General features: G+C 42.5%; 9 protein-coding genes across 11 annotated transcripts; all 9 read right to left on the reverse strand.

The window, feature by feature from the left end:
• Positions 1-3,521: 3,521 nt before the first annotated feature.
• On the reverse strand, positions 3,522-5,810 carry LSM04_008564 (the record flags this gene model as incomplete). 2 transcript variants are annotated; one of them, XM_067331876.1, is made up of 1 exon in its annotated part: positions 3,522-5,810. In XM_067331876.1, the coding sequence occupies one exon, from the start codon at positions 5,808-5,810 to the stop codon at positions 3,522-3,524; it is 2,289 nt and encodes a 762-aa protein (XP_067194223.1). The 2 variants fall into 2 exon arrangements, with proteins under 2 accessions (XP_067194223.1, XP_067194224.1); XM_067331877.1 differs by having other exon boundaries at positions 3,522-4,526.
• A 1,514-nt stretch (positions 5,811-7,324) lies between these two features.
• LSM04_007211 (uncharacterized protein) lies at positions 7,325-11,782 on the reverse strand (the record flags this gene model as incomplete). The annotated part of the gene is made up of 2 exons (XM_067331878.1): positions 7,325-7,625; positions 7,695-11,782. The coding sequence occupies 2 exons, from the start codon at positions 11,780-11,782 to the stop codon at positions 7,325-7,327; spliced, it is 4,389 nt and encodes a 1,462-aa protein (XP_067194212.1).
• A 502-nt stretch (positions 11,783-12,284) lies between these two features.
• Positions 12,285-14,051, reverse strand: LSM04_009615 (uncharacterized protein; the record flags this gene model as incomplete). Its single annotated transcript, XM_067331879.1, has 1 exon — positions 12,285-14,051. One exon carries the CDS (start codon positions 14,049-14,051, stop codon positions 12,285-12,287), a length of 1,767 nt encoding a protein of 588 aa, XP_067194231.1.
• A 517-nt stretch (positions 14,052-14,568) lies between these two features.
• Positions 14,569-15,573, reverse strand: LSM04_005755 (Exoribonuclease; the record flags this gene model as incomplete). The annotated part of the gene is made up of 1 exon (XM_067331880.1): positions 14,569-15,573. One exon carries the CDS (start codon positions 15,571-15,573, stop codon positions 14,569-14,571), a length of 1,005 nt encoding a protein of 334 aa, XP_067194195.1.
• Positions 15,574-16,350: 777 nt separating this feature from the next.
• On the reverse strand, positions 16,351-17,382 carry LSM04_007823 (uncharacterized protein; the record flags this gene model as incomplete). Its single annotated transcript, XM_067331881.1, has 1 exon — positions 16,351-17,382. One exon carries the CDS (start codon positions 17,380-17,382, stop codon positions 16,351-16,353), a length of 1,032 nt encoding a protein of 343 aa, XP_067194218.1.
• Positions 17,383-19,694: 2,312 nt separating this feature from the next.
• On the reverse strand, positions 19,695-20,492 carry LSM04_004139 (uncharacterized protein; the record flags this gene model as incomplete). Its single annotated transcript, XM_067331882.1, has 1 exon — positions 19,695-20,492. The coding sequence occupies one exon, from the start codon at positions 20,490-20,492 to the stop codon at positions 19,695-19,697; it is 798 nt and encodes a 265-aa protein (XP_067194181.1).
• Positions 20,493-20,989: 497 nt separating this feature from the next.
• Positions 20,990-21,676, reverse strand: LSM04_007472 (uncharacterized protein; the record flags this gene model as incomplete). The annotated part of the gene is made up of 2 exons (XM_067331883.1): positions 20,990-21,123; positions 21,382-21,676. 2 exons carry the CDS (start codon positions 21,674-21,676, stop codon positions 20,990-20,992), a joined length of 429 nt encoding a protein of 142 aa, XP_067194214.1.
• Positions 21,677-21,790: 114 nt separating this feature from the next.
• LSM04_002805 (uncharacterized protein) lies at positions 21,791-22,685 on the reverse strand (the record flags this gene model as incomplete). Of its 2 annotated transcripts, none has more annotated exons than XM_067331884.1 (2): positions 21,791-21,976; positions 22,104-22,280. In XM_067331884.1, the coding sequence occupies 2 exons, from the start codon at positions 22,278-22,280 to the stop codon at positions 21,791-21,793; spliced, it is 363 nt and encodes a 120-aa protein (XP_067194169.1). The 2 variants fall into 2 exon arrangements, with proteins under 2 accessions (XP_067194169.1, XP_067194170.1); XM_067331885.1 differs by lacking the exon at positions 21,791-21,976 and adding an exon at positions 22,645-22,685 and having other exon boundaries at positions 21,999-22,407.
• Positions 22,686-23,202: 517 nt separating this feature from the next.
• On the reverse strand, positions 23,203-26,082 carry LSM04_006267 (Threonyl/alanyl tRNA synthetase; the record flags this gene model as incomplete). The annotated part of the gene is made up of 1 exon (XM_067331886.1): positions 23,203-26,082. One exon carries the CDS (start codon positions 26,080-26,082, stop codon positions 23,203-23,205), a length of 2,880 nt encoding a protein of 959 aa, XP_067194202.1.
• Between the last annotated feature and the right edge of the window lie 273 nt (positions 26,083-26,355).

Consider the following 26,355-nt stretch of genomic DNA (forward strand, 5'->3'; position numbering starts at 1 on the left):
AAGAAAAACAAAAATGAAACCATTCATTTCAATTGGAAACTCCAATTCCCGTTCGCTGCCGTCTCCTCCGGCGTTTCTATTCTCTTTACGCCTTTTTACATATTGCACGAGGCGAGGAGAACTCAAAGCGAAATAAAAACAAAAAAAAGAAGAATGTGAAAGAAAAGAGACTGAAAGCAAAGAAACAATTCCGTTCTTATTGTTATTTGTTGTTATTGACATGTCCATGTTCTCTTTTTCCTTCACTCTTTATTTTTATTTCTAAAGAACTCCTCTCTTACGAAAATATATACCCCTTCTCTCTTATTTATCCCTTGTTTGTTATTATTATTATTATTATTATTATTATTATTAGTATTAGTATTACTCTTTTTTTCTTTTTTTAATTTATTTTCTCCGTTTTTCTTTCCTTTTTACTTATTTTCCTTTAATTCACTTGTTCTTCTTTCTCTCTCTCTGCGGCACGCACTTTATATTGACAGGACAATAAACATATGAGATGAGTTAAAAAAGAAAAAAAAATGTGTGCGCCCCAATTTAATTTAATTAACGTTCTTATTTTCATTTTCGGTTGTTTCTCTTCGTTAATTGGGAATAAACAACAGTGCAATCACAGTAGAGAAAAGAAAAAAGAAAAAGAGCGTCAGTGGAATCGAGAGAGAAGAAAAAAAAAGAAAGAAACGAGATTCTTCACCTCTCTTACCAATAGACTTTCTAGCAACCATCAGTTGTTCCTTTATTTGTTTCTTTTATTATTATTTTCTTTATTAATAATAATGATTTTATCTTTTTCTTTCTTTTATTCTATTTTTTCTTCTCTTTCTTATGTTCCTAATAAGGAAGAATACATTCATGCTTGGAAATATCATTTTCGTATTATATTTTCATTTCCGCAATTATTCATTTTTCCAATCTCTCTCTCTTTATATCCCTTTTTCTTTATTGCCCCCTTTTCCCTTATCTAAACAGCATATATACATTAATATATATATATATATATATATATATATATATTCGTTTATTTTCTTTTTTCTTGTTATTTTGTTTACTTCTCCCACTTTCATGGACTTTTTTTTTCTGAGCCCTCATTCATCATTTTCTTTCTTTCAGCTTTGATACCCTTTTGTATTTATTATTTTCTTCTTTTTAATCCTCACAAACTGTTTCATTTCCTTCCAATATCATCACTCGTTGTTTTAAATACACTTCAGCATGTATTCGTCTCTCTCTTCACTCCACCCGTGTGGACATTCATCCATTCATTCACTGTTATTATTATTATTATTATTATTATTATTATTATTATTATTATTATTATTATTATTATTATTATTATTATTACCAATATTGTTAATAATAGCCATAATAGTACTTCTTCGTAGTTACTGTTCTTGTTTGTTGGGGAACGGTGTAGTGAAGTACGTCCAGAGAAGCCAAAAGAATTCCCCATCACCATATATATATATATATATATATATATATATATATATATATATATATATAGATAGATAGATAGATAGATAGATAGATAGATAGATAGATAGATAGATAGATAGATAGATAGATAGATAGATATAGTGAGAGATAGAAAGAGATTAATGGCATATAAGGAATGAATTCCACACAGGCAGAGAGAATGAAAAAGTTAAAAAAAAGAAATATATATATATATATATATATATATATATATACGACTGTGATAAAACGCAGAAATAATGGGTGTGCAACGTACCACGTCCAGTAGAAGCACTATATCAAATAGATAGATAGACACTCAGTCGTACACACTGAACAGACAAACCAAAAGAAAAAAAAACAAAAATAATCCCACACATAGAGAAAACAAAAAGGAAAAAAAGAAAAAGTAAAAAAGAAACTATATACACACACAAGTATTCATTCCCACTCCCAAAAAAGAAAAAAAACATCATCATCATCATAATATTCACACTCCCCACTATCATCCAGAGCTCAAAGGAAAATAGAAAAAAGAAAAAAAACAAGAACCCGTAATATAAAATGATGATAACAGTAATTGAATGGGTGAAAGAATAATTGGAATCCCACTCCTTTCAGTAGACGCAGGGATAACGCACCGCAACCACTAAATACACATTTGTTACTATTATCATCAATTCTTTCCCACTTTCTTTTTTTTGTTTCATTCTTTGATTGTTTTTTTTTTTTTTCTGTTTCTCTTTTTCCGCAATAAGTTCTCGTAATGGTGTGTCTATTCCTCTCACGCAGTACTTATTTGCGTGTGTACATGTCTGTTCGGCCAACACACGTACAACGCATGGGGGATGATCTCATCCAACAAGAGCAATAAAGGCATAAATAGATAGAGAGAGAGAAAACGAAGAAAATAAAAATAGAAAATTATAAGAAAAAGAAACCAAGAAAAAAAAAGAAAAGGAAGAAAGAGGGATGGAGTACACGCCCTGGAAGAGACAAAATAGGGATAGATAGATAATACATTACAAACAATACATGTATGTACGGTTGTTTGCCTCTCTGCTCACTGATTATATATATATATATATATGATTATCGTGGTGAGCAACCATTTTCACTTCTTCTTTTATTTCCCTCATTGTACGCATCTCGCAGCTACCGCCCGTCAAGTGTTCCTTCCATGAGGGTGCACGTGTGGGAAGAGCAGGGGATAGGCGTTCGCACGAGAAAAAGGAGAAGAGCAACAAACAAACAAGCAAATAAATATAGAAAAAAATGAAGCAGAGCCCAATAGAGTAAATAGATCAGAAAAAAAAAGATCGATGGATGGATGGATGGACTCATATTGATAGGCAAATGGAGGAAGAAAATAAAGACAACAGCAGCGGTAAGAAAAAGAACACCCACACGGTATTGTTATTTTCACTCTTCATCTACAGACAACAGCAATAATAATAATAATAATAATAATAATAATAATAATAATAATAATAATAATAATAATAATAATAATAGCTATAACAAGAGAGACAGTTTTATCCATTTACTGTTCAGTTCGTCCGAAGAGAGTGAAATTCTCACCCATCTCCATCTCTATTTCCATCGCGTTTTGACCTGTTCTTTTATTCTTCTACTTGTTCTTGTTGTTGTTGTTGCTCAATCTTCCTGTTTCTTATTTTCTTTTTTTTGTTGTTGTTGTTATCTATTCAAGCAGAGATACATACATACTTACACACACAGAGAGACACACGTATCCCACATCTCAATTTCCTTCATTTCTTTTTGTTTAATTTTCCACTTTTTCATTCTTTTCCTCCATTTCCCCAAAGTCATCCTATACCAGACTTCCTCCCCTTTTCGCTTGTTATTTTTCAATCTTTCTTGTTTATTTCTTTTCCTTTACCTTTTATTCCCACATTATCATTCTTATCATGATCATCACCATCATCACTGTCATCACCACCAGAAGAAGAAGGGGGTGGTGTGGGTTTTTTTTCTTTTTAATACAACGCCACAACTACACATATCGTTGTTGTTGTTGTTGTTGTTGTTGTTGTTATTATCCTTTACAGTCCCGCGACGAGCCGCAGAAACTTCGCTGTGGCCTTCGTTAGAGGGAACGTGCCGGCCGCCTCACTTGCCGCTAATGTCTGCAGTTGTGTTGCCACTACTTGCCGCACGGCGTCCAGTTCATCACACACTTCCAGTGCGAGTTGCAGTACATCATCGGCGTATTCCGGTGTAGACGCCGCCGTCGTAGTACTAGCTGATTGCGTTAATAGTCCCTCGAGTATTCCCTGCACAACTGGGATCCAGAAGCTGGCGGCGTAGTCCCCATCTCGGTTGTCCAGCAGCGCCAGCCATGCGGTTTCGTAAATGGGAAGCGACATGAGTGCCTTCACCGCCCGCAGTTCATTCGACTTGATGAGAGACAAGAGGGTGGCCCGCTCCACGGCGTACAATCCACGCCCAGTCGCCTCTCCTCCTTCCTCTGTTGTCCCCGTTGACACATTTCCCGCTGTTCCTGCCGTATTATTTGTATTTGCATTTGCATTGGTATCCACTGGGGCGGCGAGAAACACCGGGCGACTGCCATTCGCAACGCTCGGCGTCACCGCACGTGTGGTGGGCCGCAGAATGAGTTTCGCCAGTTCATCCGCGTACTGCTCGTACACCGGTGCCGCCGGCGGTGGAAGGCCCTGGCGCTCATTTGTGTACATTGGCAGCCCCGGCACGGCGACGAGTCGCCCCGCGGGATCCGCCGGGCCGTAAATGACACACGTGAGTTCTCCGCCGTAGACGCAGCCGGTGTCGATGCCGTACGCGTGGCGGTGCCGCTGCAGCCCGGCGCGGGCGTCGTGGCCGAACACCACAACTTCCGGTCCCGTCCACACTTCACCCCACGGATCCCCGCGATTGCCCTTCACCACCGCCCGCCAGCGGGCCTTCGCACGCGATTTCTTCTCATCCCCTACTGTACTATTAGTGCTATTAGTACTATTAGTAGTACTAGTGCCGCTGGGGTGAGCCCCGCTGTTGTTGCCCATCAGCTCCAGACGTCGTATGTGCATAATCTCATACACGTCCTGGCTATCAATCGGGTAACTCACGTTGAGACCGGCGTGGACTACCAGAACATTGTATTTGGGTATCCGCAGCATGTGCGGAAGTGAGCGGAGGTAATCCTCACACCCTTGCGGGAATGAACTCGCCAATTGCATAACAGGATCCTGCTCTTCCTGGATAGTACGCTGCCTTTGCTTGCGACAACGGGCAATGCAGTTCAATAGAGTGTAATCATGATTGCCTAGAACTCCAATAGCACCAAGTTTCTGGGCAAGTCGAACTACTCCTACAGAGTCAGGTCCCTTGTTTACTAAGTCACCTGCTAAAATCAGACAATCCTTCCCTTGTTGGTAATTCACCTTTGCCATGAGCTCTTCCAACTGCGCTGGACAGCCATGGATGTCGCCAACGATAATGTATCGGTGCTCGCATGGGGGTGCAGTTCGGATAATCGGCCTATGGGCATTGAGGTTATCTATTGGCTCTAGCAATTGTGGATTAGACGCATCTCCAGCCATCACGGTCGTCATTCGGGCAGCGTCTGCTTCCACATTGGGTTGTACTATCGCTACTGCGGGCGGTGTTGGAATCGGATCCCGCACGGTTGCAATGCTCGTAGACGGTAGCGCTCGGAGCAGCTGTTCAATCGCATTGGATGGTTGTCCAACAGAAGAAGCCGATGTTGTAGCAGTAGCAATAGTCCCTCCCTCTTTGCTGTGAGTTTCTTCCGAAACCTGCTGTGATCGTGGTGTGGGGCGCATAGCTCGCATGTGTTTGTTATTATTATTATTATTATTATTATTATTATTATTATTATTATTATTATTGTGGTGGTTGCTGCTGCTAATAACACCACCACCACCACTACCACTACCACTACCACTAACACTAACACCACCACTACTGTGTCCTATGCCACCACCAGAAACACTACCCACTACGCCAGTAACAGTACCGCTATTGCTGCTACTGCTGCTAGCGCCATGTGGAGCTCGATTTGATTTTAATTCATTTTGTCTGTTGTGTCTGATGGCGGTGTCGGTCGAGGTCACCTGCGATGGAGTTTCTCTTGCAGCACTTCGTTTTAGTCTCTCTTCATCCCTCTGTTGATGTTGCTGTTTTAGTATCGCTGTCGCCGCGAGATGTCTGTGCTCGTTGATAAAAGTATTCAGAGTACTAGTTACATTGGTTGAGGGTCTGGCGTTGTTGGAAGAAAGATCCCCCAAACGCACCCCATTGCTCAGTTTTAGTGTTCTCAACTGAGCTAAAACAGCAGATGGAGGGTCCATTTTCTTTCTTTTCTTTTTTTATTCTTCTTTGTCTCTGCAGCTAAAATGTGTGACAGTCGCCGTTGTCAAGGTTTTCGTTGTTTATTTTTACTGTTGTTTTCTTTTTTACGTTTCTTTCTCTTTCCTTTTCTGCAGTCCTGTTTTTTTTTCTCTTCTTCAGTTCCTTCTGATAAACTTCTTGCCCTCTCTTCCCCTCCTTTAAGCTGTTTTAGTCGTGATAGTTGTTGCTCCTGGTATTGTCCTTTTTTTTTTTTTTCTTCCCTTCTTTATTTCTTCGTATTTCGCAGCTTGCGCTCTTTTGAACTCTACCAACACAATAGAACGACGCAAATGCCAAATGCAATTTTGCGTCACTGAAACTGTTTTACGGCCTCCTGTTCTTTCTATTTCTTTTTTTTCACCCACACGTTTTTTTTTTCTTCTTTCTTCGCGTGTTTTACTGCTTTACCCGTGATTCCAGAGGTATATATATCAACTTATGTACGTGTATAGGATGAGTATCCTCGCTCTTCGCACAATGGTGGGCTTCTATCGCACACACACACACAAAGTAGGAGGAATGAATAGAAAAACTGAAGGACGAAAAAAAAAAAGTTAGTGTGAATAGAAACGAGGCGCTATGTTGAAATCACAAAAAAAGAAAACAATATTCAACTGATTGCTGTATGAGTGGCTATTTTCTTTTTGCCACTCTTTTTATTCTTTTTTTTCTTTTTTTTCCTTTTATTTTGTTGCTGTTGCTGCTGAATTTGTGATTTTTCTCTTTTTATTATTTCTATTTTCTACTTCGGTACTGTAAAAACCAAGACAGATAAAGAGAGTATTTGTATGTATCCAAGAAAGAAAGAAGGAAGGAAAGAAGGAGAGAAAAAGAAATAATAACTATACTCCTTTTTATTCTCTTTATTTTCTTTTTCTTCTATACCTTCCTTGTTTGTCTGGTCGCTGATGCGCTTCTCCTTCCTGATATCGAAGTTGTTAGTGTTTTTTTTCTCTTTTCTTCGCCTCCAACTTCTTTCTTCTTGTTTGGGTAAGTTGGTGGAAACACAAAAATGTGTGAACACTTTCTTTGTTTTTATCGAAAGTACGTTCGATTGAGCTAATATAGCGAATGAGAGAAGAGAGGTAGAGAAAAGAGGGAGAACAAAGAAAAAAAAGGGGGAAAGAAATCATTCTCAACTCAGGGCGTTTGTATTAGATGATAAGCGAGTGATATATGGGCAAATAGACAGAAAAAATCCAATTGTGGTGGTTGTGGTAGCAAAAAAAAAAAACAATAGGTAATAGTTGTAATGGCGTCCATAGTAAGATTTATGTTTTCTCATTTGTGAGCAATCATAGTAGTACTAGTATTAGAAATACTTTTTATAGTAGCCGTGGGAAGTACTGATAATCGTAGCGCCAGTAACAAGAGAACACACCAGATAAAGAAGAAAAAAAAACCATGAGAAACAAACAAAGAAAAAACAAACAATCAAAAAACACAAAAATGATGTAACTAACACTTTTATCACTTACCAGAGATATAAAACCTCCCCAATGTCTACATCCTGTAATGCACCTGCGTACTCCTCCCACACATGCAGGAGATGTTTATCCAACAATCCCTTCTTGCGTGCAATCATGAGAGCCTCATCTGGTTCAAGCATTGGGTCCGGCACCTCTGCCAGCAGTGTTAACAGCCAATACTCCTCCACCGCATCCACGCAGAGAAAGTTCTGTTTACGCAACACCCGCGTGGCGCTCTGTATCGCATGTGCACTCTCCACACTCACCGCATGACATGTACGCCGCAGTCCCCCTCCACCGCCTCCTCTATTTATATCTGCTGTATTCACATGCATCTCTGTTGTTCTTCCTATTATTGTTACAGTGGACTCCCACTGCCGGCTTAAGGCGAGTGTGGTGTCGTGCAGCTCCGTGACGCGCTGTTCCACCCGCAGCAGCGGCCCCGCGAAGGCGTGCGGGATTTCCCCCGCGAGTCGCAGTCCCCCGTCGGCGCATGGCAATAACAACAACGGCCCCACACGCCGCAGTGCGGAGGGGTGTTCACCGCACAACACAAACGGCGTTTGGCGGTGCCGCCACGGCGACCAACTCGCCCGCCCACACACAAACAAGTGCAGCGGACACGATGGCAGTCGCACGGCGCGGGTGAGTGCACTGCAGTAGCCGCCCTCCACACCAACAACGCGGGTTGCCGCCACTTCATCCGCCACAGGGGCCGCAGGGGCGCGAAATGAGACCATCGTGAGATTACGCGCGGCGTCCACCCGCACAAAGTCGTCGCCGTAGATGGTTTGGGCGTGTACAGCCGCAAAGGCAGCGGGTTCCAGCACGCAGGACTTTAGCGTAAATGAGACCCCACGCCATCGCGACCATGGGGCGCCTACACCACACGACTGTTGAAGAGATGATTCCTTTTCACCTTCACACGTGTTAGGATGACTCGTGGTAGTTCTAATATTCGGGGAATTATTATATTCGTCATCCACGGATGCCGTTGAGAGGCTTTCCCAATCATCCGGATATGGGTCTCCAGTTTTGCCTCCCTCCGGTAACAATTGCATGTATTGAGTTCCCCACAACTGCAGACCACATGAGAGAAACGGGTAGCGTAACGCGACAGTAGTACAGGCAGATTTAGTATCAGTGGAACAGAGATGTGTTAGTGTGACGCCAGTGAGGCGGTATACCAACACACTATCAAGAGCTGCAACCGCGATGAGTTGCTCTTCACCAAATCCCTGTATAGAGATGTCAATTACTCCACCTGTATGAATAGATGCCATGGCAGAAATGCGAAGTGGCCGGACATGCAACACAAGTAAACGTCCCTCACTCGGCTCACTTGTAGTCGCAGACGGCTGTACAGCAGTACCGATTACAACGACGTCTGCAGTACTAGCGGAATTAGTAGTAGTAGTAGTAGTAGTATCGGTAGAAAGTGGTTCAATACAAGTTGGAATTTCACGTGTCGCCATGGGAAGACCGTCGAGGATGCGAAACGTCTCTGCATCAATAGTACTGACAAGGGAAGTCGTTTCCCCACGATCTGTAAGTGCGACAATTGTACTGGAAAATGGGAGGTAGACAATCCGTGAGACACGGTGTTCATACGTTGTGACCGCTGGCAACTGCAAGGAGCGTGTTACTTGGTACGCCATAGGACCACGACGTAGCACACTGCGGCGTTGAGAAGGTGAGGCGGTCTTACCTGTTGGGGGAATAACTTCAGGCAATGACCACACGGCTAGGTGTGTCGCGTCAGCAAGGACGATTATGTAAAATGACACAGATGGAATATACAACACGAAGCCAGAGCGAAATGCAGGACCAACGTCCCCAGTAGTAGTAATAGTAGTAATAGCACAATGGTCACTACCCAACATCCCTGAGTGTGGGGATAAGGCAACACCCAGCTGCTCCATAATAACGGCAGTAGAGTCTAACATTACAAGTTCAACTGTATTGTCACGCAGTGCCATAAGGTTAAAGTGTAGACTAGGATTGGTTTTTCCACCAAGTACAAAAACAGAAAAACAATTATCTGCAGAAAATCCATTACCGTCAACATCTTCCAATATATTAAGAATAGGCTGATGTTCCACACTACCACAGTGTAGTACAGCAGTTGCGTTATCTACAAGCGTCAATCCTACCCCACCACTTTTGCGAATGTCTTCTGTTGTCTTGTGACTCTTGATATTATTATTATTATTATTATTATTATTATTATTATTATTATTATTGCTGTTACTGCTATGGATGGTGTCACCTTTGGTAGTATTTCCCAGTGGAAAACTAGAAAGCACAACGACAGATATAGGAAGCACGTGTCGGTGCACAACAGATTCATTTAGCAGCAATACCACTATTTCATGTGACCAGAGGCATGCTGCTACACCCCACTGTTGTTTGTTTTCATCCATAGGCCATGTAGTTAGATGTGATATATCACCTGGAAGAGACTCTTGCACGAGAACACGTGGAAGATCCTCGTTATCAATCAAAAGAACTGATAAACGTCTACTTTCTGCAACGGTGATAAAATTATTGCCTCCAAAACACGCATGTGAAATACTCTCGAATTCTGGTAGTAATTGTCTTAGCAGTATGCGTCTTCCAGAGAGATTGAGTCGCGTGGGAGTACACTGTGCAAAAGAGAGAGATGATGAAGGAACTCCTACTACTGATGATGATGATAACGATGGTGCCGAGTACACGGCGAGGGTTGGTTCATCAAGTATAAAGTCCCGTGTCTCCCGTACCTTCTTTATATATCCCACCGACCCCTCCAAGACCACCGTGTGTGTGGCGGTAGTAGCTAACAGGTAAAACACTAAACCGGCAGATGGTGTGGTGTGCATGTGCGGTAGTGGATACATCTGTCGAATCCCGGCGAGTTCTGCACACACCCGCGCCGGTGCTGCAATTCCTGGTGAGAGACACTGCAGTACACCTTTGCTGTAGGCCACAAGTAAACTCACCCCAGGCCCCGTGCAGGCCGCCGTCATGGCCCCGTGTGAACACAAACTCCCCACTACCCGCCGTGAAATGAGATCAATGATATACGTATCGGCCACACCATCACTCAACAACGCATACCGCCCCGTCCCCGCGTACGGCGCCCAACACCCGCGGCGGTGCTGCAGCGGCAGAAGTGAAACCGCGAGAAATCCACACGCCACACCGTCAATGCAACTCTCCGGCCACTCCCCGTCCTCGCAGTCGCCGGATTGAATACCAGGAGCATCACACAACACCGTCTCTCCATCCTGCGATAGCCAGGCGTTTAACGGCACCTCCGTTAAGGTGCCATTATCAAGCAGCAGCCACAAGACTTCTTTCGTACTACTGTGCGGTGGTAGATCTTTTGACTGCAGTACGACACCCGCCACAGCCTTATGTGAGCTACGTGCGAGACGAATAACTCCCCATCTTTGTGTATGAGCAGCCATACCAATCGGTGTGTTACCATCAAGAAGGAGGACGGAAAGTATGTGTATACCACCAAGCATTGAAAGAACTAACATGCGCTCTGGGAGTGTTAGTACAAAGTAAGGAGTACCATCAACACATATACTTGCTGCTAGATCTTTTAAGAAAGATGATGGTTGAACCTCATAGACTTTTAGTGAACTACGGCATGTAGAGACAAAGACAAAACTATCATATCTTGAATATTGTAACCCAGGCATCAAAGCCATTGCAACTACTGTATCATCAGCATTGCCAACATCTACTGTGACTCTTACAGGAGGGGAACCACACGGAAGTGTCGCCATTGCCGGACATTGCGTACGCTTACGCTCTGCTAATTCAACGACAGTACAACGCATTAAAAGATCTTCATCTGATTCTTCTATGACATCACGCTTGAATGGTGCAACACTATATGAAAAGGACCCTACCCCATGTGGAACATCAATAACCCACTTCTCACTCAAAAAAGTGTCGGATACGTTATTTGGGATAATAATTCTAATTGCATGACGCCAACCACGAAAAATACTGCACTTTACAACAGTTCCACTTAACCCACAGGCAAAAAGTGGACACATGGATGGAGCAGGGCGGCTACCTAGTCGTGATGTTGAGAGTTTACCACGGTGTAGAATAATCCATGAATTGTTCGGGTGTAGCACGTCATTTTTTAGCCATGAGTCATGTGGTGTTGGCAAATTTGCTTGGAATCTTCCAACTACTACTTCATTATCTTCTGTCAAAACCACGAAGCACTGATGCGCGCATGGCACAATTTCCACAGCAACACTTCCTAAATTTAACTCATCCACTGTGTGACCTAAAGTACACTCCTCTCTTCCGTGTCTGTCTTTTTTCCAGATAGGTATACGCACATATAATGAGGAAGCGATGGCGGCAAGTATTACGGTGCTACCATCCACTAAAAGAAGAGGACGTGCGAGGTGTATCACAGAGGGGGGAACCAGCTGTCGCATTGTCAGCATTTTTGCAACCTCTACTTATTTATTTCTACCAATCAATTCACCTCTTTCTTTCTTTCTTTCTTTCTTTCTTACGCACACACAGGCACACTATATAAATATGTTTGTATGAAAATAATTTCTTCCTTGTTCCAGATATACCTGAACGTCCGTTTACACACTTTTATTTGACTTAGAGTGGTTTGCTGTGGGAGGACACGTCCCCTAGAGGTGAGGAGGTAAAGAAATAAACAGATAAATAAAAAGACAAGAAACACAACAGTAGTTTACCCAGCACCTACTCCACTGGTCTGGATAAGTGAGAAGAAAAAAAGACACAAAATAAAAAGAAATATATAAAACTCAAAACAAATGAACCTACCACTAACTGGGAAAATGGAATATTCCTAATGATATGCTTTCGAGGTATACCTTACATCTAGTGGCTGAAAACTCTCCTCTGTGTAACGCTGTCACTACCTCTTCTTTTTTTTTTATTTTGAAACAAAAGGATTCACATATCCATTCAGAGAATGGTATTGGTTGTTTGATGATGTCCCGGTACGCAGTGCCGTACCCAACCACGACGCACCATTATACCAGCAGAACCAAACCCACCACTTGGTGTTGTACTCTCAAAACTCACTACAGAAGTTGCCGTGGAACTACTCAAATCAGTATGATTGGTCGTACAGTTAAAAGCGTGTTGAGTTGCTTCCTCATCTGAGTAACCGCTTTGTTGTCCACGTTGATAACTTGTCGGATGTCCGGTACTCATTGTGGTACTACCTCGTTTAGGGAGACGGCTATCGTCCCACAACTGCTCTGTTGGAGCTGCCGCCTCACGCTCACCACCAGTGGATGAACCTGAACTCTCCGGAACACTTAATGTAGCATCATTGGGATGTATATGACTTGTTGCCGCCGTACGTGAGGCCCGCATTCCCGCAATAACTCCATTTGGTATGAGCTGCAGCATTTCTTTTGTGAGGGGCAGACGTGGTTCCGTCTCTAGACCGTGGTCAGAGGTACTCACGGCGGTGTCGGTATCGCAGAAAGTGTTATCGTCCTCAAAGGCACTCTCACTCTTTGCCTGTTCCATCTCACTCGGGTTCGGGTCAATGGCCGTCGCCGAGGATGGCAGCGGGATCTCCTGTAGTAGTTGATTCACTGCATGGTGCGTTAACGTATTGGGTGGATCTTGTGCCCTATACTCTAACCACACCGCCCGCGTATACGGTCGAAGAGTGCCTTCTCGAGTGCAAAGAAGAACAACAGCCAGCGAACCATGACGCTGCGGCGGCGCGACAAATATAACATAACGGTGTTCTACAATAGTACAAGCCAGCAACATACGCCCCGATGCAGCACCGAGAGACACAACATACGGTGCACAATCGGGATCAAGATAATTTACTGGTAGACATACAAGTGCATGACAATTTGTAGAAGCAATGAAAGGACGATCCGGACGTACAATAATGTGCGGTTGTGGAGATTCATTCTGTGATGCTACATCACAGACAGTACTCACTTCTTGTTCCAATTCTCGTGACTTGAGAATGCGAATCTGTCGTGTTAGCTCCCGCACCTCAGCCTCAAGATTACGAATACGTGTAACAGCAGGCTCCCCATCTACCCGGTGTGTTCCGGTAACAGCTGCTCCAGATGACAATGAAGTTGCTGTTGTTGTTGTTGTTGTTGCAATAACTGGTGAAGATACCTGCGAGCACATTGTCACTACTGCCGGACTTCCGGCCCGCACCCCCATCGTACTAGAACGTGGAGACATATATTGACTTACTGGAGAGCCCGTAATAGATGGGCGTGTGTCTTCGTGATTAAGGAGAAAGAAACGCACACCGCCGCCTATACGTGAATCATCACCGGTTCCAGGGGGAACAGCAATTGGCCTCCGAGAGTTGGGGTATCCGCTGTTGGAACTGAAAACGGCGTTGCTTCCAGTAGTTGATGTATTACGTGCTGTTGCCGCAGCCTCGCGTTCAATCCACTCTGTAATTGTCCACGGGCCTTCTGGCGCTGGCGCAAAGCCTAACATTAGCATAAGCTCTACTGCACGAAAAGCGCCTTGTTTTTCTACCAAACGGCGCCAGACAATAGGGTTCATATAAACAAATACAGGCTTTTGATATTTGGCAGAGTAGTACGCTACTCGGTCCCTTTCAAATGGACTAATATGTCGGCGCAGGAAACGCCAACGTGCGTCCAAATCAGGAGACCACAGAACTTCCGAAACCCCCAGATCTTCATCTGGCAGAGGGCTTAAGTCCATTCTATAGAAGAAAAAAAAAGTTCTTCTGAGATGACGTACACCAGAATGCCTTAACTAACTAACAAAAGGCACAAATTTAAAAAAAAAACGGCAAAAAGCCAAGTGTAATGTAACGCGATAAAGTGAAAGAGAAAAAAGGAAGGAAGGAAATAAGGAAATAGTTCAGAATAGGGATAAAAAAATCACCCTAATATTACCAGTAAGGGATAGGGTTTACAAAAAAAGAAAAGGAAAAAAAAAGCAGTTTGTCGCAGAGAAAAACAAAATTACAGACACTAAATTCGTGTAGCTATGTCTCTTCGTTTCGGTTTCGTTTTTCTTTTTTATTTCCGTTATATCGTCCCACAGATGCTTTTTTTTTTCATTCACTTTTTCATTCTTTTCTTTTTCTCATCATATAAATGTAGTACCACCGGCCTTTTTCTTTCATATCGGGAGGACTGAGGCAGTTTGATGCTCTTCTTCTTCTTTTACCTGTTTATGATGACTTCAATTCACTGGTTACTCTCCATTTTTCTCAAGATTCTTCCTTTTTCTTCTTGGCCGTTTCCGGTTCTTCTACCCTACTGACACCAGCGCGTTTCTGTGCCCAAAGGAACTGTCCTTTAACTGTCTTCTGTCTCTTTGCATCATGTGCGGCCATAGCATCCCGAATTAACTCCATAACGCGTGGCGCGAGAATACTTGCTGTTTGTATACACTGGTTAAGCTCCGCCACGCGGATGCAGCATCCCTCTGTCTTTGACACTGCACATACCTGTCCCTCCGCGTTGATAGCCACAACCAATGTGGCTGCTGCTGCGAGCGACTCCTCCACTGTTGGATCCACAACGACATCCAATGCGGTCTCTGACACATCAGTTCCAGTCTTACGCGCCAGTTTCTCTCGTGTGCCCGGTGCTGCTGTGATGACGAAACCAAAGGAGAGTGGGGTGTGGTGAATAGATAATGGAACGGGGTCTCGCTCGTGTGGGGGGTGTACAATGACGTTGTTCCCACGCACGGTGATCTCTGGTCTTCTGTAGTGTAGCAGTAATGCCATGGTAGCCCACACCGCCGCGTCTGTGGTGTTCCCCTCATCATTTAAGACGACAACATCAATAGTGATACTCCACACCCGTCTCCCTGGCAACACACAGAGACTCTCCGTATCCAGCACGCCTCCTCCCTTAATAACTCGCTCCAGAAACGCCGCGAGTTGTCGTCGTGCCTGCGACTGCGCCTGCACATCCCGCTCTGTTGGGTTCTGCCGCACATTGCAGTTGAGCATTCCGTGCCGCGGTCGTCGTGGGTGCGGCTCGACGAGGCGGTCGGCGGCGGTGGCGATTACGACAGTTCCCCCGCAGCGGACGCGGGCGACATTGCGGGCGGGCAGCGGAAAGTCAACGGCGACGGGGCGGAGTTGGGCGGGGCCGCGTTCGTCCGCCCGCAGTCCGGCAGCCCAAGCGGCCCGCGTGAAGTCAACACCCCGCCGCATTAACGCCGGCCGCGAGAGAGGCACCGCCGCACAGGGAGGCTGCATGGAAGTATACGGAGACTGTAGAAGAGGAAACTATACAATAATAAGTAGAAGAAAAAGAAGAACCGTCACTCTTACACGCTCCTTGGAAAAGGGAGGGAGTGAGTGTGTTCCTTCTAGCCGTCTCTTTATATCTCTTTATCTATTTATATGTAGACACGCACACAGCTATGCGTCCAGCTCCTAAAACTATAAGAGCAAGGAGAAATACCACCACTACTACCACCACCACGACTACTACTGCTATGTGGTGACGTACTCAAAAAGAAGGAATGGAGAGAGATAAAGAAAGAGAAAATAGAAAGGAAAAAAGAGAAGAAAAAAGAAAAAAAAAGAAAAAAAAAATGGGTAAGGAATATTTATACGAGTATATAATCCTCTCTTGTGGCTCTTCATTTTTGTATATCGCTTTCTTACCTTTCTGGATTTGTTGTTGTTGTTGTTTTTTTTTCTCTCATCTCTCCCGGTATCCTTTTTTTTCTTTTCCGCTTTCTTTGGGAAGAGGCATCCCTTTTGTCTGAGGCACAAGGGAATAAATAAAGGAAAGAACCGTAAACATGTTTAAATAAAACGAAAAGAATAAAAACCAGCGAACAGCTGCCGTAACACCAGCAAACCAAGAGCAAAGTAATAGCAGCTCAAAACAAAGACATAATAAACGAAATACCAAAAACCACAACAACTATAATGTGAACGTGAAGGAGAACAAGAAAGATAAATACAAAGTCTCCCTTTGTTAAGCTTTTTTCAAGAGTGATGGGGAATAGTTAAATCAAGGATTTATTCATCAATGTCACTGGAATACGCTTCCACTGCAAAATCTTGGTCCTCATCCTGTAGTAGTTGACTCTGCATCACACGCTGAGGTGTCAATCCCCCACCCATCTCAAGTTCTTCTTCTGAGAACAACTTACCTGTAGCCTCACCACCTTTTAGTTCCTCTTTGCGCCGTTTCTGCTCCTCATCTAGCACCTCTGAACTGAGAATTCGTTGGTCGTGTTCATTGTCATAGGCTGAGAGATCCGGTTTCATTAAGAGTGAACTTGCATGAATGTCACTGCTACTTCTACCAACTCCGTCGTCATAACTATCATTATATTCGCCCCCACCACTACTCTCAGCCTCTACAGGATTGAGACGCATCCATGAACCCGCGGACCCTGCCATTGCCCCTACACCTGCTGCTGCAGCTGTTCCTGCTGCTCCCTTTAACTTGGATCGCCTGTAGAGTGGAAGAATACCATCAACGGCGATATCGGAGCCGATTCTTTTTGAGTTGCGTGTCTTTTCTTCAATCCGCTCCAGGCGTGCTCGGTGTTTTCTGCGCAACTTCTCCCGCTCCTCCTCCAGTCGCCGCTCCTCTGGCCGCCGCACATTATGTTGATAGAGAAAGTGACGCTGCATCAACAGCCGCATGGCAAGTCTGGTGTCTCCCTCCACCAGTCGCCGCTCCGCCTCCTCCTCGCCTTCCTCAAAACTAATCGTACTCGCCGCAAATCCAGGAATAGTATCCCCAACGGTATTTCTTGCACAAGTGGGAGTTTTTCTTTCTGTTGTTATTGTTGTTGTTGTTGTTGTGGTGGTGGTGGTGGTACTATTCTCTTTAAGCGATGCCACAACTCCACGTGAGTTGCTACTGCCTCGGCGTGAGAAAGAGGAGGAGGTATGAGAATTACTTTTTCCCGTTCCTGCCACCGAACGTTTAGGGGCATAACAAGTCGTTGTTGCGCAGAGAAGTCGTACCCCGCACTTAACAGATCTCTGTTGCATGATCCCAGCATGTGAAACAACAGATCGTACTAACCAGCGCATTTTGTATTTCTCTCTTTCTTTCTGTTAATTCTCTCTCTCTCTCTCTCTCTATCTATCTATATATATATATATATATATATATATATATAAACCTTTTTCTTTTCTTAATCCCACGCTACTCAACCCCAACCCCTCAGTTCAAAAAAGTGAAGAAGAGATAATAATAATAATAATAATAATAATAATAATAAAACAATAATAATAATAATAATAATAATAATAATAATAATAATAATAATAATAATAATAATAATAATAATAATAATAATAATAATAAACAAGATAACGATCAGATTCATAAACAAGAATCACATTAATACGAAAAATCTTTCTGTTTAAACTAAAATATCATCACTAAAAGTAGAAGTAATAGTAGAAGAAACAGCAGCAATAACAAGAAGAAAACTTCAAACGCTGCGTACGCCATTCCCCTCATATTTGCACATAGAAAATAAATATAAAAAATAGAATCATATGAAAAAAGAAGATAGGAAAAATATACAACATATATATATATATATTGTACATGTACGCATGCATACCCAAAAGGATACATTTGTAATCAAAATGCATAAATACCAATGAGTGAAAGCGGTGGTGGTCCGGGAGTAGAAAATAAAACGACTAGAAAAAACAAACTTCTCATTGTTACCAAAACCAAACGTTTTTTGACAATCAACTACATTGAACCGCCTGCATCACGGAGGGAAGAAAGAAAAAAAAAACAAGTGGCATGAAAAATCCCCTTTCCTCTTAATCCATCACTGGAACCACAATGATTATTAATAATGGGGGGGGAGTGGAAAATAAGTATCTATAATTCCTGTTTCCTTATACTTGAGATATTAGCTTCATCGCTCAGAAAGAAAACCCCAGAAACAGAAATAAATACATATATACATACAAAAACCATCCCAACCCTACACTATCCATGGACTAAAACAACTGCAAGCTACAGCCGTATTCCCACACCACAAAGCAACGTCATGGGAACGAACCCACGTAGCAGTAGCAGCAACAACAGCAGCAGCAGGAATAAGTAGAGAAAAGAAAATAGAAGTATCTTGCCGCTAAGAAGACTCCCACTCCAAACATAAAAAAAATAACGTTAGGTGGAAGAGCGTAAATTGTCATGGGGAAAGACCAAAATCAAGGTCAGAAGTCCAGAAAAGGTTACCTCCCACCAGCTGAAACCAAAGAAGGGGGAAAAAACAAAAAAAAAAAAAAGAACGCCCCCACCGCTCGCTTGCAGACGACTTTATTACCCACAGCTTGCCCTTCCACAGTGCAGAGCGATATTCTACGAACCAAACAATCAGGCTGCATCTGAAAAAAAAGATTTAAAAAAAAAAGCGTATCAACTAGCTAGTGTGTAAAACTCTTTAAGAACCATTTCCCCTCAATTATCGACAAGACATGGCACCATGTTGAAAGAGAAAAAAGTGGGTCCTTCAGAACTGTATCAATGGCAGACTTCTGAACATACACATCGACACAGTTCTGAGATGCATCATAATTGTACAACTCTAGATATATTTGACAGAATATACATATCATAAATAAAGAAGTTTGCACAATACATACATTCTTAGAAACACCATACATATAGATGACCGCAGAACTAGAGGGAAATAAATTGAACGGAATAGATAAATATATTCAAGCACATGTGAAATTAAAGATAGGAGGCATTCATTCATATCTGAAATCATGAAACGAACGCATATAAATACACATAGAAATAGTGATAGGGATTAACTAACAAAGAGGGGGTGTAGCAGCGAAACATAAAAAAAAAAAGAAACGAAAACAAACACAGGATAAGAAATAAAAAATAAAAATCAAAAGAAGTGATCATGAGAAGCAGTGGTGTACGGAAAATAACCAGAACAAAGAGAACGAGGTGTTTATTACAATACAAAAAGAAATTTTCTATATGTTTTTTCGCAGGACGTAACCTTTAAAAGCTCGACGACCCAATAAATAAAAGGTTTCATGGGTGCACAAAGCACAGGGTAGAAAAACAAACATGGAATAAATAAATAAAATATTGGGAGACAGAAACAGAAGAACAACAATAAAAAATAGAACCAAATACAAAGAAAAATTAAAAAAAAAAATTTAAAAAAATTAAAAAAAAACAATAATACCGTTTCTTATCAATACGAGTTCTTAGAACTAATTTCCCTTGGTGTGAACAAGGGGTAATTAAATCTCAATGATCAGCGCTAATCGCCCATATTCTCATGATATAAAAGATTAATACAATCGCTTTTTCTTGTTTAATTGAGCCTTTGATTTCTTATTAAACATCAGAATTGACATACTGGTGATGGAAATTTATCAAAGCCGGGCCCTGCAGCTCGTGCCCTACGTGCCCCGTCTCGCTGAAATGTCTGTGCAGCGTCAGTGTCTATTACAGGATCCACACTGAAACTGCTGCTGCTCATCCCATGCGTGCCACAATCCGTGGTCGCGTTTTCTACCCAGGAATGAGAGCCAGAGACGGAAAAGAACTCAAGGAGAGTTTGGCCATCTGTGATGCTGCCTGTCCAAGGAGTCATCACATTATCCTTGTTCTTATGCCTGCTCTTACTCCTGTGTTCGCTGCTGCCGCCTCCGTTCTTTTTACTGCTGTTTCTGTTAGAAGGGGTCTCATTTACTGGGAGAAAGGAAGAAAAGCTTGTGGGCATCAGTGTCTCTGTGCTACGGGAGGTTTCTGCTGAATGTTGAGACTCCACAGGTTTCACAACGCCATGTGGTTCCTGCATTCCTCCTTTGGCTGCTGTAAATGGGGAATCCGGTGCATCAGTAGAGACACTTCGTCTATTCAGCGATACCGATGTTAGTTGTGAAAATCCCACCATACTCATCCGTGGGCGAATTGGTGCAGGAGCAAATACCCCGCTGCCGGTCACCAGTGCCTCTACAATTCTGCTGCTGCTGCTACTAGTGCTCCTGTTTCCATTATCGTTACTGTTACCGCGACAGAGTGGATGTTCACTGCTTATTGGCTGGCGTGATAACCACTGTCGGCCCCTTCGCGTGGGGTCGCTGAAAGAGCCGTGAAAATCACTCTCACTGGCTGCAGTGAGCACATAATTATTCATTTCTTGCTGGAGTGAGATTATGAAGGCAAACAGTAAGGTTTATATGTATATCTATATATATATTTATGTCCTTTTTCCCCTCTATATCTATCCCTATTACCTCTTACTTTATTGCCCTGTTGTCCTTTTGTACCCTTGAAAAAAAGAGGGGGAATATAATTACGCTGATGCCCTGATATTAGGTAGTTAAATCAGGGAAAAAAACTCAAAAAAAAACTCTAGACAAAGAAACCAAAGAAAGAAAACAAAATCATCAAAGAAAAAGAATTATTCAGTGAAAGCAGAGTTCTGTATTAAGCATAAAGTCTACGGAGAAAAACACATATATAGAGAAAAACGGAGGAATATAGTCGCAGAAAATACTAAAAGTGTTGGCCAAAGGAAACAAGATCAATTAAGAAAAAAAAATTTCGATAAAGATTACAAATGGGAAAATAAGAAGGAGAGTCACGATATAGATAGATCGAAAGAAAGGAAAAGAAAACATATATATGAAATTACCTCCACTCGGGTGGAGAAAGACACAATGGTTGAGACTGCCGAGTTACACAAGTGGTGTTATGAGATGCTGGTGAGACCTCAGTTACCGAGATTATTAAACCCTCTTTTGTGCCACATAATCGCATATAATCTGTATCACATATGGGTGTGATCGCCCTCTTGTTCGCCTTTTTGTTGCTCAACAGAGTTGACTTCTGCAGCGGTGATGAAAAGGGCAAAGAAACCGGATATTGAGACCCCATACAGGGTGTCCTCATTAAGGTTTCAACACACTCATTATGCGTATTCGTATTAGCAGCCGGAGCAGCACCATTAGAATAATAATAATAATAATAATAATAATAATAATAATAATAATAATAATAATAATAATAAAGCATGAGGAGACGTCGTGGCAACTCTAGCATGAACCTTCTGCTTATTTTTTCCTGTTTCCACTTTTCTCTCGCTTTGGGGGATGTGCATGGATCTTCAGATATATCGCTCAGACCCTCTTGAAGTTCATGAACAGCAGCACTGACATTCCCCACACGTCCATCGCAGTGCATATCGTGTATGTTTGCTGCGGCATCCTGTAGTTCTTCAATACCATCCAAAAAAATAGTGCGACACCCGTTTAGGAATTCCCGTACATTTTCTTCTAATTGTAGTATAGATACATGACGTTTTCTACGCTCTTCCATAAACCGCGACCTATAATCAAGGGCATGTTTCCTCTTTTCGTCATATATAGCATTCCACCGCTCTTGTTGTTGTTCTTTTTTTCTTCTTCTTTGAGTTTATTCCGCACTATTAAATTATCGTTGCTTTGTCCACTTCTTCTTCTTTGTTAAGAAAAGCTGTTCACGTCTTTCTGCTGCCTTTGTTCTACGCATTTCATGCTCTGCAAACGTCGCAACTTGTCTCTGCTTCTCCTGCAGTTGTCGAGCCATATGTCGCACATTATTCGCCCGCAGTCGATACAAGCGTCTTGCCACCGCATCCTCAGCGACTGCATCTCCACTATTACTGGCAATTATTATTATTATTATTATTATTATTATTATTATTATTATTATTATTATTATTATTATTATTATTATTCACCACTCTCTGTTGTGGGTGTTGTACATTTGCGTTCGTATGTTGGCGTCTCTTCTCTGCAGTAATATCCCGCTGCTTGTCTTGTGTGGGGCTGACAACATTCCACCGCCGTTCCTGCACAGCAGCGAGGGCGAGGGCGTCTCTGCGCAGTGTGAATAGTGACTGACGCACAATTGCGAGGAAATCATCATGGCATGACCGCATGAGTTCCGGGCGGACCACACTTTCCTTCTCGCGTAATGCACTTACAGTCCCAGTAAGCCATTGATCACGTAGAATGAGTGCGAGTGGTGTTGGCTTTAGACGAATATCATTCTCGTCCGGTGTTACACTTCCTGTTTCCCCATCCTCTTATTCCTCTTCCTTCTTCTTCTCTGCAACCGCTGTTGTGGTTGTGGCTGTTGGGGAGGCGGGTGGAGTTCTCTTGCTCTCATGCGTAGACATTTGCTGCCTTGACAACCTAGAAAGAAATGTGGAGTCTGTCTATCGCAGAAGAGTATACTGTATCGTGAGAAGTAAAATTGAATAGAGGAAACAAATTAAAAGAAACAATGAATGTTTTATGTACATAAGAGTCTCAGAAAGAGTAGCAATAACATCAACTCTCATATCTATTTATTTATTTTTTCTTTTTTTTTTTTGTTTTAACCTTGCTATTCCTCTTAAGTGGTAGCTTCGCTTGCTTTTTTGCTTTCTTTTCTTCTCTGCAACCCTTAATGGATATAAATATATCTTATTAATCATACTTAATAAACCGTTGCAAAATTGATGAATCGACATCTTTTTAAATCTTCATAATTTCTCTTTATCCTTCGTAGTGGAGCCAGACAAACAAAAGGCAATGACAAATTATAAGAAATGGTAATGATGGTAAGTACTCTGACTCGCCCCTTCTTTTTATTCTTCTTTTTTTTTTCGTTCTCCCTTTCGATTGCAGCTCCGCCCAGTTCTAGTTTGAATCAAAGGGTCGAAGTGTATCCTGTACCTCGAAACAAATAGAAAAGAACATAATTTATCAATGTTCGTCACTTTTTCGGCCGTCTCATCTTCTTCTTCTTAGCTCCTTATTTTTCACAAACAACTATCTCCGTGTATAGTTATGTAAGGGAGAAGCGGGGAGAGAGAATCATAGCATATTCTTCATCTTTTCAACCTCCGCCACTGCCTTTTCAAACACCTTCTCAACATCTGCAAGAGCAAGCCCCGATTGTGCAGAATGTGGTTTGCCACCACCTTTACCAACTGCCGCCCTCGCCCAGTCAATGGCACTTAACTTACGTGATGTAAACGCTGCTGGAAGTTCCACCAACGCAATAGCTGCGGAATCCCCAACCCCGATAAGAAAGAGACCCACATCACCTTTTACTGTACTCTTAATACCATCCGCGTATGCCTGTAAAGCTTCACGATCGGCACCATATTCTGTAAGACGTTGTACAATAAATGGATTGTCAGTTGCATCATATGATTCTCCTGCTGCACGTCCCGCCGCATTAGCCTTTTCCTTCAGTTGTGCTACCATAGCTTTAGCACTAGCATGGGCCGTCTTAATACTGGCATCAATCTTCTCACGAAGGATGTTCTTCAGTGTAAGTGGTATGGAGCTGTCGCCAACCTTCTTATTAAGTACTGAGAGTCGCTTCGCAACAGTTGCAACTGCCTCATTGGCTAGTATTTCATTGTACTCCTGTTGCAGTAATTCACCTTCTGTACGGGCTTTCTGTGCGGCTTCGCGTGTCACAACTACGAGACGACGTACACCTTTCATAAGTGCCTCTTCTGATAGAATAACGGCGAGTTCAGCCTCCTTTAAGTTTGATAAGTGTGTGCCTCCACAGAACTCAACGGCAAATTTTCGCCAATCAGGGTTTTTAGGGTTCGCAATAAGATCTTCAATGGGTACACCAACAGAGATAACACTGACAGGATCTGGGTACTTCTCACCAAACATTTGACGTAGTCCTTCAATACTTTTCGCAGTCTCGAGTGGAACTTCTTTACGATACACCTCCAGATTTTCCTTAACTTTTTCATTCAGAAGATACTCAATTTTGATAAGATCCTCTTGGCTAACTTTTCCATTATAACTAAAGTCAAAGCGTAGCATCCCATCTGTCACGAGTGAACCCTTTTGTTGTACTTCCGTGTAGTTTGTTGGTGTTTCTTCTTCAAGTACACGGCGCAGACACCAATTGAGGACATGTGTTGAAGTATGGTTCGCTGCAATAGGTAAACGTCGCTTGTAATCTACCTGCAATTCCACCGCCGCTGTAAGAGGAATAGGAACAGGAGAAACTGATGTTTTCTCCATATTACCCACATGAACCACATAGCCACCAATATTATACACTTTTTTTACGTTAAAGATAGCATCCGCGGCAGCAACTATGCGACCTGTATCATAAATCTGACCACCAGACTCTGCGTAGAAGTTAGTGACATCCAGTATAATACCAAAGTTCTCTTCACCACCCTCACCAGGTAGTAACATGTCTACGAAGCAACCATTCTTCTTATCGAAGATAGCCACTACCTCTGCTGTGCAATCTTTCCAGACATATTTTGCAGTGTCATTAGTTAGAGGAATATCCTTACTTTTAAGTTCCTCTACCTGATGTACATCTATAAATGTCTTCGCCGCAGCAACACGACCTGAACTTTGTTGACTTGCTTTCATTGTAGCATGAAATTCATCCAAATTCACCCGCATATTTGCCTTTTCTGCCAACAAACATGTTAAGTCTACAGGAAAACCGTAGCGATCATGCAGAATAAAAGCATTTTCACCGCTTATAGTATTATCTTTCGCCTCAGTAACAGCCTTGTTGAAGTGTTTAAGTCCTGTTTCCCACGTCTTCGCAAAAGAAGCCTCCTCATCTGCCAGTACAGCCTTAATACGCTGTACTGTACGAGGATCCTGCAAGTGCGTAAAGAAAGGTCCCAATGATGCCACAACGGCGTCCACAAGTTGATTAAAGAAACCCACCTTAGCATCAAGAAACTGCACACCATAACGTACAGCACGACGAATAATACGGCGCAGGACAAAACCACGGCCTACAGAATCCGGCATAGCACCATCACCCAATGAAACAGTGAGACAACGAATATGATCGGCTACCACACGGTATGCTACAGTAGCGTCACAGTTAGGGTCATCACGGATTTCAGCGTATGATTTGGGAAACTTTGTTACTTCTTGAATGGCCTCAAAAAGTGGTGTCCAGGCGTCAGTGTCGTAGTTTGAGTGAACTCCTTGCAGAATGGATGTTAACCGCTCAAGACCCATACCAGTATCCACATGTGCTTTTGGTAATGGCACAAGTACACCACCCTCACGGCGTTCATACTGCATGAATACAAGATTCCAGATTTCAATTACCATTGGATCGTCCTTATTTACTAGTGCAGAAGCATTACGTCCGCCAATACGATCAAAATGTACTTCTGAACAAGGTCCACAGGGGCCAACTTCACCCATCTCCCAAAAGTTGTCCTTGGCATTTCCAGGAATAACTTGTTCTGGTGGTACAAGTTCTAGCCATATTTGCTTCGCCTCATCATCGGCAGGTATTCCATTTTCTGGATTGCCTTCAAAGTATGTTACGTAGAGACGATCTTTTGGTAATTTGTAAACATTTGTCAGTAGCTCCCATGCCCAGTAAATCGCCTCCCGCTTGAAATAGTCCCCAAAAGACCATGAACCAAGCATCTCAAAAAAGGTGTGATGGTATGTATCTCGACCAACATCTTCAAGGTCGTTATGCTTACCCCCTGCTCGAATGCAAAGTTGTGAATTTGCCGCGCGAGTAAGGCGACCAAAGTCTGTATTAGGATCGGCTGTACCTAGGAAAAGGTTCTTGAACTGATTCATACCTGCATTAATGAACAGTAGAGTCGGATCATTATGAGGAACCACTGGACTTGATGGGAAGAAATTGTGGTTACGCTGCTGAAAGAAGTCCAGGAACTCTTGTCGAACTCGATTAACGGGCCACTCAGTCATTCTCCTAAGTGATACCGTGCACCGAAGCGTTGCGAAAGTAAAGAATGCTTCACCTGTAGGAAACTTTGAAAAAGAAAACAAAAAAAAATGATAAAAGATGAATAAAAGTGGAAAATAAAATAATAATAAAAAGAACACATAAATGGAATTAATTTCCCGCTTGTTCGGTCATTAGGATTATCATCACGGTAGACTCTCTGAAAACTTTTTGTTGCTTTCATTCCCCCTTTTTTTTTCGCACTATACTGTTGCATTTACTTAATGCCAAAGTCA

Source organism: Trypanosoma melophagium (genome assembly GCF_022059095.1).
Source record: "Trypanosoma melophagium isolate St. Kilda chromosome Unknown ctg13segment0, whole genome shotgun sequence".
In the NCBI taxonomy this organism is placed as follows: domain Eukaryota; phylum Euglenozoa; class Kinetoplastea; order Trypanosomatida; family Trypanosomatidae; genus Trypanosoma; species Trypanosoma melophagium.